Source organism: Podospora anserina, chromosome 2, assembly GCF_000226545.1.
Source record: "Podospora anserina S mat+ genomic DNA chromosome 2, supercontig 3".
Lineage (NCBI taxonomy): Eukaryota > Fungi > Ascomycota > Sordariomycetes > Sordariales > Podosporaceae > Podospora > Podospora anserina.
This window is the reverse complement of record NW_001914831.1, coordinates 29,315-43,121: the sequence shown is the minus strand read 5'-3', so window position 1 is coordinate 43,121 and position 13,807 is coordinate 29,315. Positions and strand designations below refer to the sequence as shown.

The 13,807-nt window shown below is 51.9% G+C and overlaps 4 protein-coding genes across 4 annotated transcripts; 2 read left to right on the top strand and 2 right to left on the bottom strand.

Moving 5' to 3' along the window:
• Positions 1-339: 339 nt before the first annotated feature.
• On the top strand, positions 340-1,089 carry PODANS_2_13610 (uncharacterized protein; the record flags this gene model as incomplete). The annotated part of the gene is made up of 1 exon (XM_001903154.1): positions 340-1,089. The coding sequence occupies one exon, from the start codon at positions 340-342 to the stop codon at positions 1,087-1,089; it is 750 nt and encodes a 249-aa protein (XP_001903189.1).
• A 230-nt stretch (positions 1,090-1,319) lies between these two features.
• PODANS_2_13600 (uncharacterized protein) lies at positions 1,320-2,747 on the bottom strand (the record flags this gene model as incomplete). Its single annotated transcript, XM_001903153.1, has 1 exon — positions 1,320-2,747. One exon carries the CDS (start codon positions 2,745-2,747, stop codon positions 1,320-1,322), a length of 1,428 nt encoding a protein of 475 aa, XP_001903188.1.
• Positions 2,748-4,132: 1,385 nt separating this feature from the next.
• Positions 4,133-5,497, bottom strand: PODANS_2_13590 (uncharacterized protein; the record flags this gene model as incomplete). Its single annotated transcript, XM_001903152.1, has 4 exons — positions 4,133-4,667; positions 4,723-4,895; positions 4,970-5,155; positions 5,213-5,497. 4 exons carry the CDS (start codon positions 5,495-5,497, stop codon positions 4,133-4,135), a joined length of 1,179 nt encoding a protein of 392 aa, XP_001903187.1.
• A 5,520-nt stretch (positions 5,498-11,017) lies between these two features.
• Positions 11,018-13,491, top strand: PODANS_2_13580 (uncharacterized protein; the record flags this gene model as incomplete). Its single annotated transcript, XM_001903151.1, has 2 exons — positions 11,018-12,629; positions 12,695-13,491. 2 exons carry the CDS (start codon positions 11,018-11,020, stop codon positions 13,489-13,491), a joined length of 2,409 nt encoding a protein of 802 aa, XP_001903186.1.
• Between the last annotated feature and the right edge of the window lie 316 nt (positions 13,492-13,807).

Here is a 13,807-nt window from a genome sequence, read left to right as displayed (position 1 = left end):
GGGATCTGTGTCAGGTGGCTCCGTTTGGGTACCAAGGATGTGCACGAGGGAGATGACTCGTCCAGGGCATAGAAATGGGATGAATGGCAAACAAGGTGGTGATTTTAAAAAGACGCTGCTATTCTTTGCTCATTCTTTACAGTCTTGCAAGACAAACTACCGAACTGCCGTCTTATTGTTCGTAGTGTAACGTACGCTAAATGTGGTGATATTGTTGACCACTATCACCATATCACCTAGTATCATCGGACTTTGCTCCCGTGCTGTTTTCTCTTACAATTCTCGACCCTTCAAACTTCTCTACATTTGTGGTTCATACAAATTCGAAACAAAATCACCATGTTTGGGGAGCTCATCGCTCTCAACCGATCATCCCCTTCACCGCCCCAACCAAACTCCTCCAACCCCAAGTTCCCACGCTACCTTCTGCCTTCCTTGGCCTTTACCCTCCGTCGACGAAAACCTTCCTCTCCCACAGAGTATCTAACATTGCCAGACAATCGTTCATCCAAGCCAAAGAATAGGCTTGGTCGGACTTCTCCCTCCCTCATTCGCTGCCTGTCTTGCCGCTCCCATCTTGCTTTTCACTCTCAGATCGTATCCAAAGGCTTCCATGGACGCCACGGCAAAGCTGTTCTCGTTGCCCCGACCTGCCCCTCCTTTCACGATGGCAGGAGCCCAGAACAGAGCTTCTCTTCGCCCAATCTGGGTTTGAACAACATCCGGCTGGGACCCACGGAAAAAAGGCAACTGGCCACTGGTCCTCACGAAGTTGCCGATATCTTTTGCGCCATATGCGAGACAAAGTTGGGATGGAAGTACGTCAAGGCGGATGAACCGTCTCAAAAGTACAAGGTTGGAAAGTTCATACTGGAGGTTGTGCGAGTGGTTGTGGAACAGGGACTAGAGTTTGAACCGCTGGAAAGGGTCAGTAGTGGAGATAGGTCCGGGACCGAGGGTGTGGCAGGTGTCCTATTTGACTCGGACGACGAGGATGAGTGTGAGGAGCTGTTCAACGGCGTGTGGAACGCCGAGGATGTTGCGGCAAGGCGAAGGGTGGATGTAGGGCTGGAAAGAGGACACGAGTGAACGTGAAGTTCTCTTGGCCAGATGAGCTGCTTATGGCCTACAGGTAGACCCAAGGGCGCGGCACTTTTCTTCTTCTTTGGGATGATACCCTTTCTACATATATTGGATCAGATAGCAACAGCAATACTCAGATTGATGGCGCATCCGGGGGATATAGAGGAAAACCAGGTCAGAGAATAGAATGATATTGGCAGAGATTTTATTGAAAAGTTGAATGACACACCAAGAACCTAGTTTTGAGGCTCCTCGGCAACATAGTGCAGGTATGCGCCCAGAAGCTTGATGCCCTCAATATAGTTCCGCTTGTCGAGCTTCTCGTTGATGGAATGGGCACCATCCGTCGAGCTACCCATTGGCAAAAGAAGCACATTCTTGCCAGTAGCCTGCTCAAAAGTGAGCGTCACCGGAATAGAGCCGCCCTCGCGAGTGAAATCGGGCTGAACGCCCCACACCCGCTCGGTAGCTTTGGCAGCAGCCGAAAAGTTCCAGTGCTTGGGGCTGGCCACCCACCAGTTGCCGCAGTGCTGGGGATACACCTTCATTGTGTTCTTGGAACCAAGCTTCTTGAAGACATCCTCGACGTACTTGGCCACACACTCGTTGGTCTTCTCGATCTCCATGTTGGGCACCGTGCGGATGGAGAACTTGCCAATGACCTTGGCGGGAATGACCGTCTTGGCACCAGGAGCAGAGAAGGCACCCTCGACACCGTGGATAGAGAGCGAAGGGTTGCGCCAGCGGGCCATGAGCGTCTTCTTTTTGTCATCGAAAATGGTCGTCTTGCTACCCAGAGACTCATAGAGGGTCTCCATGGTGAACGAGATGCCATCGTAGAGACCGTCCTCCTCGGCAGTAAGGGGGGCAACTTGCTCAGCAATGCCAGGAATCTGAATCTTGCCATCCGTGTCCACGAGCGAGCCCAGGATACGCACCAAGTCGGTCATGGGCTCCTGGGCTGTGCCACCAAAGACACCGCTGTGAAGATCAGCGCCGGGTCCGGAGACTTCAACACTGTAGTAGTTGCACCCACGAAGGCCGTATGTGAGGCAAGGGCGCTCGGTTCCGAGCCAGTAGTTGTCGCTGATGCAGACGGCGTCGGCATCGGCAAAGTACTTCTTGGCCTCGGCGTTGATCAGATCGTCCAAACCGTCGGAACCATACTCCTCCATACCCTCGAAGCACATAAGAAGGTTGACGGGGAACTCGATGCCGGCGGCCTTGTGAGCCTCGATAGCGTTCAGCCAGCCAAGCACAGGGCCCTTGTCGTCCGTTGAGCCACGCCCCAGCATGCGGCCATCCTCCTTGACAGTCAGCTCAAAGGGCTCCGTCTCCCAGCCATCCTCCTTCTCGGCCGGCTGGACGTCATAATGGCCATAGACCAAAATGGTGCGCTTGTTCTTGTCACTTCCGTAGCGGGCGAGGACGACGGGGGGAAGGTCGAGGTCGGTTCCCTGCTGCTTGCCCAGAGGACGAAGCTCGGCCTGGGCACCAAGCTTGTTCAGCTCATCGGCGAGCCAGTGGCCCATGCGGACGACATCGGGACGACGGGCGGCTTCGGACGAGATGGAAGGAATGGCAATGGCCTGACGGAGACGCTCGATGAAGGCATCGGACATGTCGTCGACCTGCTTGAAGTAGCCATCGAGTTGGGGTGCCATTTTTCTTGCTTGGAGGTTGCGGATAGCTTCGGTTAGATACGGTCGGGAGCTCTGCAGCTGAGATCTGGCAGAGGTGGTGTTGGGGAGAAATGGGCGGGTGGTAAAGCTGCGGGAGGTGGGAGAGGTGATGGAAAGTCGAAATGGCCTCGCCAGCTAACGATAACGAGGGGCGCTTGAGGAAAGCAAGCTGACTGGTAGAGAGAGGGGAGAGAGGGGTGTGCGGGGCATGGCGGATGAGCAGAAGGTGTTGAACCGCTCTAGTTTGGGCCGGCACCGTCAGCTTCCATCAAGCTTCGAAAAGCCCCGCACCCCACAACAAGCCAATCCCCTGCGCTAAACTGTTTGTGGAAGTTAACAAATCCGCTTGATCCTCGCCCCGGGCTCACACGACTTGGAGGCATTTATTTGTGCAGCAAAACCTTGCAAGACACATCCAAATATCTCGATGTCATCTTAAGGTTTGAGGTGATGCATGCGATAGGTTACCCCAAGGTTTATGGGCGGTATCCCATCACTTGGTGACCATCTCAGGCACCAAAGCTCAGGTTCCACCCCAAAGTTGAACGATGATCTGAGGAGTCGCAGCACAGAAAACACGGGAATTCGATTTCTGACTCCCCATGTTGCCGGTGGCAGAAACACCATGCCTTACCTACGCAATAAAGATGTCGAATATCATTTTAGTTTCGAGAAGACAAAAAGGCTGTCACATCATGTGTAGAAGGCCTTAGGCCGCAAGTTCAATGATACCTGTCCATCCTACTTGCGTGAAAAGCTACCAAACAGTTCGACTTATCGCTTGAAATTTTGCTTTATATGAGCCGCGAGAGAATTATCTTTATGCTTTGAGGCATTGAAGCAAACAGCTGGCAATTACGTTTCTGTCCATCTTCAGTGCAGATGGAAGTTGGCATGTGGTGGTCCACTTGAAGTTCAAGTGGGGCCGTTACCCCCTTTCCATAACCCCTATCATTGCCATAGCAACGTGTATTGTGTCGCCAAACCGTGTTTGGCTCAACCTTTGTCGTTGAATGCATTACCTGGAAATTTCCTGGTCACAGAGCATGAAACAAATATTTGCAACATCGTCAATTCATCCCGTTCCTTTTGCGAGACGATGGTTGGCCGATCCACCGCCCCAGAAACCGAGCTACTTTGTACTATGTAAAAGAAATAAGAAGAGAAATAGCAAACAAGTAAACACACTCCTCCTTATATACAAAAAGCTTTGGGAGTGCCAGTTATCACTGGTTTGTCTAGAATTTCCCGACTCACCCATCTGTGTATCATCCCTCATCCCTCATCCAAGTCTTTCCCGGGTAAGTCTCCTCCAGTCCCGATCTAAAAACAGACCGCCAATCTTCCTATCCAGAAGTGGAAACGATTTAAGCAACGCCGTTGTAGGCGAGCTTGTTGATGGTGCCGCTGGGAACGCTGGTGATGACGTTGTTGGTGGCAATGCTGGCAATGTAGGAACAGAGAGCAGCAGGAGTGCGGCGGCCCTGGAGGGTTAGGAGGTAGGCGCCGAGACCGGCAATGTGGGGGCTGGCCATGCTGGTACCGGAGATGGAGCGGGTAGCGGAGGTACCACCAATCCAGGTGCTCAGAATGTTGGTGCCAGGGGCAAAGATATCGACGACGGCACCATAGTTGGAGAAGGTGGAGCGGGCATCGTTGCTAGCGGTGGCACCGACAGTGCAGACAGAGGCCTCGGAAGCGGGGGAGTAGTTGGCAGCGTTGGCGTTGTCGTTGCCAGCGGCGACAGCAAGGAAGACACCGGCGCTGACGAGGTTCCTGGCAGCAGTGTTGATGGAGGCAGAGTAGCCACCGCCGAGGGACATGTTGGCAACAGTGCCGTTGGGGCAGTTGCGGCTGGGGAAGTTGGTCTGGACATAGTTGATACCAGCAACGACACCGGAACTGAAAGAGAGGGTCAGTAATGCACAGATACTTGGCCAAGCAAGGCTGTACGTACGTGGAGCCGGAGCCGGAGGCGTTGAGGACCTTGACAGCAATCAAGGTGGTCTTCTTGGCGACACCATAGAGGCGACCGCCAACGGTGCCAGCGACGTGGGTGCCGTGGCCGTTTCCGTCGGTGTTGGAGCTGTCGACGTGGTTGCTGCCCCAGATGGCACGACCTTGGAAGTCCTGATGAAGAGCGTAAGCTTGGTTGCTTTACAACTTTCGGCGAAGAATCGTGCAGCAAAAGAAAAGATACATACCGAGTGGGCGGTGTAGATACCAGTGTCGATAATGTACGAGCAAGTACCGGCACCGGCGCTATCGTCGTAGCGGTAGGTGGTGCCACCAGGAGTGCGGCTGGAGATGCGAGCAAGACCCCAGGGAGCACCAGTCTGAGAGACGACGGCGTTGATGGTGAACTCGGCCTCCTCCTCGACGTACTCAACCTGCGCGAGGGGTTAGTTCTGATCTGCTGGTCAGGATTCATCTTGATGAGTTCTTACCTCGGGGAGGTAGCGGATGGCCTCGAGGGAAGCATCGTCAAGAGCACCAGCGAAGCCCTTGAACTTGCCACCCTTGTAGATCTGGTCGGCCTTGTGCTTGCCGAGGACCTTGTTCACGACGGCATCGGAGGCACCATCCTTGAGCTTGACAATGTACTTGCCGGGAACGACCTTGCCAGCGCGGGCCGAGATGATCGGGGCGCGCTTGTCAAGGGGACCGGAAGTAGCCGGGGCAGCGAGAGCCGCAGGCAGGAGAGCCAGGAGAGCAGCAGCCGAGAAGAGCATTTTGTCAGAGTTGGACCGGGTAGGACTGGAGAGGTGAGATGATGATGTTGAGGATGAGGGTGAGAAGAAAAGAAGACCATCATGAAGGGGAGGGTGTGGTCATATTTATGGTTATTGGGGCCCATTAGATCCAGGAAAACGCCATCTTTGCCATGTTGACGGGAGACAGACGACCTTCCGGTTTCGTTTACCAGCACGTCATGCTGGGTAGGTAGGCCAAGGGTCAACGTGGGGAGCCAGGGAGGCGCTCAAGGTTCGCATACACAGAACTGCTGGGTGGTTGACATCGCGGCGGAGAATGAACGACAGCAGTGGGAGGCAGCAGTGAGAGTGGCCACACCATCCAGCAGCGAGCAGCTCGCGGCTGTGAACAAAGCTCTCAGCAGGGGGAAGGATGAGGGACAAATAATACACCTTCCCACTTTGGTTTGCTCAGCCGTCCATGGCTACGCCCAACTACGCCCCGCAAAAGAGAGCGGGTGCTCCCGTGGTGTAAGGAGCCAGGTAGCTTGAATCTACCTGTCTATTCGGGGGCAAGCCGGTAGCTTGCCCATCGGCGCCAAGTGTGGTTAAGCCCTCAGACGTCGACTACCTTACGGATCGGGTTTAACTCACCAAAGTGCCGATCTTGCTGTATGTAACTGGGGGCAAAAGGTACCGGTGCCCAACGTCTTGACGAGGAGTCCCTGCAAGTGAGCCTGGGCGTCTATGTAACCGGCTTCGAGAAGCGCTGGGCACAACGGTGGCAGCTTAACACAACCACTGATATGATGCGAGGGGATAGCATGGTACCAGGACTGGACTCAAGACTTGCCGGCCATCTTCTTGACCAACCCTATCGATATTAACTAAGACAACTTCGACATGGCACGAGCACAGTCGTTTCGGAAGTTTGTCTTGGTAGCTCACATGTTCCTCGATATCTCCAGATAGGCCGTTGCACTGCATTCACCACAGAGCATGTGGTAGGATTGTGGCGATCACCTTATCTCTCGATGCCACTGTGGGATGGTTGAGGACGTCTCTAGACCTTCTAGAAGTTGTTCACAGTGGACAGGCCTGGCTGGTGGCGTTCGTTAGTTTGAATTCAGGTCTGACTTCAAGGCTGATTCACAGCTGGTCTCCCCACGCTTGAACCTTTGGACGAGATACCGTGCTAATCGTGGTGATTGTGCCAACAGATTCGATGACAAACTGAAGGGATCCCAAATCTCCAGAGACGATTCGGGAGGTTTGGGGGAGTTGGTCATGCAGACCATATCTCGATGTAACCTTGTCAAGGGTGTCCGCTATGGCGCGATCGCATTGGTCCATCAACCTGCAACAGACCAAGCTTGACGAGTCCTGATCCGTGCAGACGAGCGGCAAGGAAGCCGACGTCCTCGGGAGTGGCGGCGATGAAAGTGGGGTGTCTGGGGAAAGGTGAAGGGGACTTGCCAGAGACTGCCATCTACCGATAGGTCCGTGTTCGCGTGCGCGGTGACCGATGTTTTGTCGCACGAGCTGGGCAGGTGGTATTGAAGAACTGAGGTCATTGCTGACTAGTCAACTCTCAAAACATTGTTTTTGGTCAGTTGAGGACCCTCTGGGGCTCCGAGGTAGTTTTGCTTAGCTATCGAGGGTTGCTTGGTGTCTTGGGCCGTCCCAATCGCTAGGTTCTGTCATCCCAAGTCCCGACTCCCGGGTGTTTTGGGTAAATTGACTCTTCTTTGTTGCGACGCCGACTTGTTGGTCGAGACCAAGTCGGGCACTTGAATTCGCTTTTTACCTCTTGGGTGTTCCTGCAGCTGCCAGCGGCAGAGTGCAAGAAGCAACGAGAATCAACCCCCCACGGGACCATATGCAGCCACACATCCACGATATCTCATCAGACAGACAGCGAAGATGAAGTGAGGTGGTTGGAGGGTTGGAGGGGTAAGGGGCAGAGGACGAAGAGGGGGAGAGTGTGGGGTGGTGGATAACTTGGCGGCCGGTGAACATGTGCTTACCCACTCTCACTCCGCTAGCAATCGCCCATGACACCATAGCAGCCGACATGGATCATTGCCGGCCCTTATCGTGCTCGCCTTCCATATCGGGTAATTGCCAAGTTCCGTCCACCTGTGCCCTGTTCTCAGTTAGTCTGTCGTCCGAATGTAACTGGCCTCGCTGGCTTACAATTTCCGAGGCATGATGAGGGGATGCCATCAAGGTGTCTCGAGTGACTGTTGGCTAGCAGTGATCTGCATTTGCGCCTTCCAGCAGCTCTTGTTTAACTTCCGCATTCAGGACCGCTAGCCGATGTTGTGATACCTCCGACCTGACACTACACGCATTACGGACATAACAGGTAAGACTGCGGGATTACCATAGGTACCCAGCATGTCGATGGGGTGGCTTTCGATAGTTAACCAGCCGCAGACTGGGGCAACGTGCAGGTTACACACACCATTGGTCTCGACTCAAGCCACTTCCCCTGAATGTCATCCTACAGCCATCTCCCCACGACCTAGAACCCTCTACATCAGCTTCCTATTGCAGCTGCCGATAGAATCATCTTCACGAGCTATCGATCGAATTACCTACCTTGTAGGTTCTATTTTTGAAGTGCTTGGTGGGGACATGAATATCGCTGATCACCTTTGAAGATGTTGATTACAAGGGTATTGGTAGGTAGGTACCTTGCAGGTTACCGCCGACCACCATTTGATATCACCTGTAGGTAGCTATGTATGTCTTGGGAAACCCTTTCGTCATAAAGTCTATCAACCCAAGACACGATATACCTCAACTCCTGCATGCCTCTCCCGACCAGTATACCACAGTGGCATTGGCTTCCCCACCATGGGACAAAGTCTTTGCGGCTGCTCATATCGGTAAGGCTGGCTGCATGTTCCCATTATAGGCCCCGTTCTGCCAAGTATGATGGCATAACACGCAGTGTATCTGTGTCGGTTGCGGGGGCAAAACCTCAATGTAGAAGCTAGCAATGTGATGAGAGGATAACGAGGGGTGATTCCATCGTCCAGACCTTGATGACTCCCCGCGGCACCTCAGGGATCGATGATAGGACTGTTGTAGTCACCAAAGGTGGGGTTACTACAATGCATAGCTTGGTATTGAGCAATCATGTCCATTGCCTCTTGCTGGTCTTTGACCTGCCAAACTTGAATCGCAAAGCCTGGGTACGTGGAGTATGCCCGATGCACGAAAAACGCGCAAAATGCCCAGGTATGTGTTAAGCTAGGTTTCGGTACAATGATTAACCAGACTGAGACACAAGGGCCTTGACCAAGGATTGACAGTGTCAAGTAGCAGTCAGACTACTGCACCAAACCATGAAGAAAAATGAGCAATGCATGCCGCCATTGCTTTGACCGATGGTGTATAAAGGTACCTTACCCTATGGAGTGGCACTCCACCAGTCTCTTCACGGACAGAATCGATATTCGTCTTCCCATGAGCCGGAGCATTGGTCATGCAGTAGTCATTTTCCCAGCTCCTAACTACATGGACGGGAAGAATTCCACTTCCACTTAAAGAATGAACATATGCAGAAAATAAAAATCGAGAAGGGCATATCTTGAGAGATTTACTGGCCAACTGATGATTCATTGTCTCGGTGGGTGCTCTTGAACCGTTCACTCCAGCCAGCTACTCATTTGGAGCCAATAGCCCCAGCGGATCCAAGACACCTACACAACCAGGTCTTCTAGATCAATTGTCATCTATGCCCTTAAAGCTACGCTTTCATTGCATCTTCTAACTTCGGTAGCATGAGCTTTTGTTTCTGAGTCTATTCACTTTCTTTCCGATAGATGAGCTCAGATCTCCTAACCCTAGTCAGCAACTGGCGGCAGGAAGGAGGATGTTTACGTTACTTAGTTATGCCTAGGAGAAGACATTCGAGAAAAGACTTGGTAATATCGTATTAAGGTGAGTCGTCTATTTCTGTTTCCATTACAACGATGATGGCTATCGTGCTGTTGGAAGAAACAAAATGCAAGGGAACTTTTGACCCGCTTAGCATACATGCATAGTGTTCGCCTACCTACCTTACTTACTATCACCAATCCAATGATGGCGGCTTCTATTCTTTACATAGGTGCCTGTTTCTACAAAGGGTATCGTGGGGATTACCTATGTCACTAGGCGTGTTTAGGCCTTTCGAAGACCTTTCTATGTGAGTAATCTGCCCTAGTTATTTAGATTTGGTGAGTTCTTGACGGGAACCGTCACAATGGATAGGTACCTTCCCAACCTAGAACACCGTAGATGTCTGTCTTGGTTTGAATTACGGTTTCAATTTTAAACTCTGCAGCGCATATAGTTCAACATTAATATGTGCTGAGTTCTTGAACCCAGACGGTTGATTTGGGGCATGAAATTATAACTGCCTATATCTAGACTCAAACAGCACCTAATCCACCAACTGGTTCCACTAAGCTTACTAAATCCCTCCTTCTACCTTCACTCATGTGTTATTATAATTCAAGCCTTGCCTTTCTGTGCTTTTTAACGTGTCTTAGAGTCAGGTTTCTAGATCCACAAATTGCTTGAAGCATCATACGAAAGAAGACGGTCTTATTCGACGGGATAAACCAGTCTGTACGCTCGTGAGGAGCTTGGAACCGGCAAGACCCACCCTTATAAACCCAAGGACTTATAGGATATAAAACAATATACTTAAATTGTCAGCTCGGGTGTTAAGTTGAGCAGAGTACCTGTCTACTTGTGCAGGAGAGGATACCGCCATGTCTTTAAATGCCTTCTTTTGTCTAGATACGAGAAGTTGCAAAAGGGTTCCACGTACCTAGCTACCCCAGAGAAAATCAGATTCATCGTCCAGAACGACTAAACCTACCATCACGTAGGTAAGGCTATTCATACCTCATCTTTTTGATGGCTAGGTACCTGGTTAGTAGATAAGATAAGGATTTTCACATTGGTTCGAGAACCTTGCCGCCCTGAATCTGACAGCTTGGCACCATCACATTGCAGCCAACAGGAAATGTCTCCGCCAATCGTAGGGCGCAGAACTCTGACCGTCGTGCATTTTCAAATCTGTTCCAATCAGGCGGGACAGTGGCGGTTGCACCCATGTCTACGGTTTTTTCCTTGCCGCTCATTTTTGCACCACGAATCACCACACCCTCGCGCGAAGAAAGCGTGCCCAGAGTACCTAGCAGCTACGTCGACACCTAGCACTATCATGGAAAGTGCTCGTGGTTCGTAGCAAGAACATAATTGTCTTGTGTTGCAAGTATCTGTCATGATTATCGAGGGCATATGTGCGTACATCCTGTACCTAGGTAGGTATGATAGATGCTCATCAACCCCAGTCGCCTCTTGTGTGGCACAGAGAACTGGATTGGGCACAAACCATTTTGCAGTGCCAGCACGTGGGGTTTCCTTGGCCATGTCTGTCAGCCCCCAGTTGAGATATTCCCCGCAGTTCCACAAGTTAACCGTAACCGCGTGGGACTGTCCGCAAGCAACCTTCTTGAAGCCCACAGTTCTCGGTTATCCCCAGGTGTTTGGATGTCAATATTTACGGCATCGCGTCAGGGACAAACACCTAAGGGAACAATGTTTCGTCAGGAATTCGAAACGGGATCACGGCAACATGATCTGCAGAGAACCACACCGACTCCTGCAAAAGCCGGCTCTCGAGAGCTGACATCCGGAGCATGCATTCCCCCGGAAGAAGGGTCTGACGCTATTTTTGAGAAGTCATCTCGACACGAATGGCCCTCAAATCGTACCCTGCAACATCAATATGATGAGCTTGCCACACCCAGTTCCACAATTGCCGAGTTTGGAGATAAAGCTGCCAGATTCATCGTTCCCTCAGCCACTGTTCTAGTCGATCATGTTCACCGATCCTGGAACGATTCGCGGGATGGATCCCGTTCTGCCAGTATCAGCAAATCGCGCTCCAGGAGCTCTTCAAACCGTCATCCCCATGAGCGAAGACGTGGGCGCGGTGAGAGACGGGAAGGTAGCCGAGATAGAAGCATTGCATCTGTTTTGTCCCTCGCTGAAGAAGAACAATCGCAAACCAGCACGCAGAAGCAGCATCGTCATGCTAGGAGTCAGGTGCCAAAGAGTACGTCGGTGGAAGCAATGCGCACCGACGAGAAAGTCGACCGGTTTCTCAAATCTATGCGGCCGCACCAGTCCCCAAGCCCTCCTCAGGCTTCTCAACTTGGAAAACCTCCAGGATTCGAAAAGCCGAGCGGGATCGACAGCCTCAGTGATCTAACAGCTGAGAACAAGAGTCTTTATCAGCGCGTTGCAGCACTTCAGCTCACCGAAAGGGAGCTGTTGGCGGAAAACCAAAACCTGATACGACAGGTGGCCACTTTGAATCATCAGCTTGCTGCGGCAGTGGAAGAGCTAGAGGCATCAAAGCAACAACAGGGTATTCACAATCAACACTGGCACAGATTGTTCGCAGAGAAGGAGGATCAGTATCAAAGTCGGATCCATGAATTAGGCACTCAACTTGTCGAGCTTTCGAGCACCCACCCAAACCCCAAAAAGTCCAGACCGTTGGCTTCAAATGATGAGATAGCAACTTGGTTCACTGATCAAGACGCTGCATGGAGAGCGTGGGCTAGGGTATATGGGCACCGGGATCCCAGTAGATTGGTGGACGGGCTACATCCAGCACAGTTACAAGAGATATGTGCCGAGGTTAGGGGTTTTGTGCAGCTTACGAATCTGGAAAGGCTGCCGGTTGCCATCTTGCATGGAGGAAAAGAAGCTGCCCATACGCTTTTGCAGGCCATGTTGGCCAATTTCTTTTGCGACGAAGTTTTGGAAAGCCCTTATTGGGTATTCACGGCAACCTCTTTGGGTACCTTGGAGAGCCCTAGTGCCAGCTTACCTCCACATGCTCTGGGCTCTGTGAGCGAAGGGTTGAAAGTGAACATGGATGCATTTGGCAGCGGAGGCAACAACGTTGCCGGTGTTCGGGAAAGTGTTAGGGGCTCTGGCTATGGCTCCGGCTACCAGGTGCCCAAGAGCCCAAAGTATCCACCGCCGTTGATTATGTCCATGACACATTCCTTGGGGGCAGGATGTGCATCCATGCTAGGGTTGCCCCTGAAGGGTGACATGGAGAGGCTGCAATTCATGCTGGAAGATTGTACGTTGACTGCTTCATCTACCTACCTTACCCGTCATTCCCTGCTGACCTCAGGACCTACACAGCCCAAGATCCTTCGCCCTACTCTCAACAAGCGCATTGGCGAGCTCACATGATGCGGTTATTTGCGACAGGGGGCATGGCTTTGAGCCCTTCTTCCTCATCTTCGACATGCTCAGCATCCTCCTCCCGACAAGCGCTCATTGATTCACGGCTGAATTACGCTCGAAAGCTCCGTGACAGATTTTTGGGAGGTGCAGCTCGCTTTTTGCTCCATGACCAGGATGCTTTGGGAATTGAACGGCTTGAAAGGGTATTGACTGAAATGATTGACGATGCATTACGATTCTCATGCAAACTCTGGAGTCGGCCTGGAGGAATTCGTTTGAAGAGGTGGAAAGATCTACCCGAGTTCAAAAACGGGTATAAAAACGGCATGAAATCCGTCAAGATCTGCCAGGCTCAGGATAAGAGCTATACTGTGCTGAGGCAAACAATGGCCGACCCCGGGAAAGACGAGGAGAAGGAGGACGAGAACGAAGGGAGACCAGTCATCATGGTTGTCCAGCCAGCTGTAGAGGCCGTTATTGACACCGGTCATAGCGAAGCACCATCTCTGGTCTGGCTCAAGGCAAGGGTGATGGTTGCTGCACCAGTTGAGGAGCCCGTCCCTGGCAGCGGTGCTAGTGACGCAGGGTTTGCACCCTCGCCGGTAACTGCGAGAGGCGAAGCATTCTTTCCACCAAGCAGATCTGCCGGAGAAGCCGACAGACCCTCACATGCGTTCAAGAGTAGCAAGTCAAGCGAGATATTGTCTGCTGTTTCATATGTTGGACATCCGGTCGGGGAGAAGAAAGTGTAACTTCAGGAGGCGGATGAAGAGTCTAGAGGATCTAGGTAGGTACGTAGGTAGATATAAATAACCCCAGAGAAACTTCTGTCCCAAATATTAACACCAACCCATCAAATCAAGTAGTACCTGCCTACTAACGTATTTTATAAGCGAGTCGTGGGTACAAGCGAGCCGTGGGTTCCTTGGCGCGACGCATCCTCTCTCTCCTAAACATCATTCTTTTCCACAACCTAACATGTCTCCCCCTTCAAAGGAAGCCAGAGTAATGCTTAGCCCTTAAAGCTCTTCAAAACAACGAAGAATTGAAGCTTAAAGCCATAGCTAC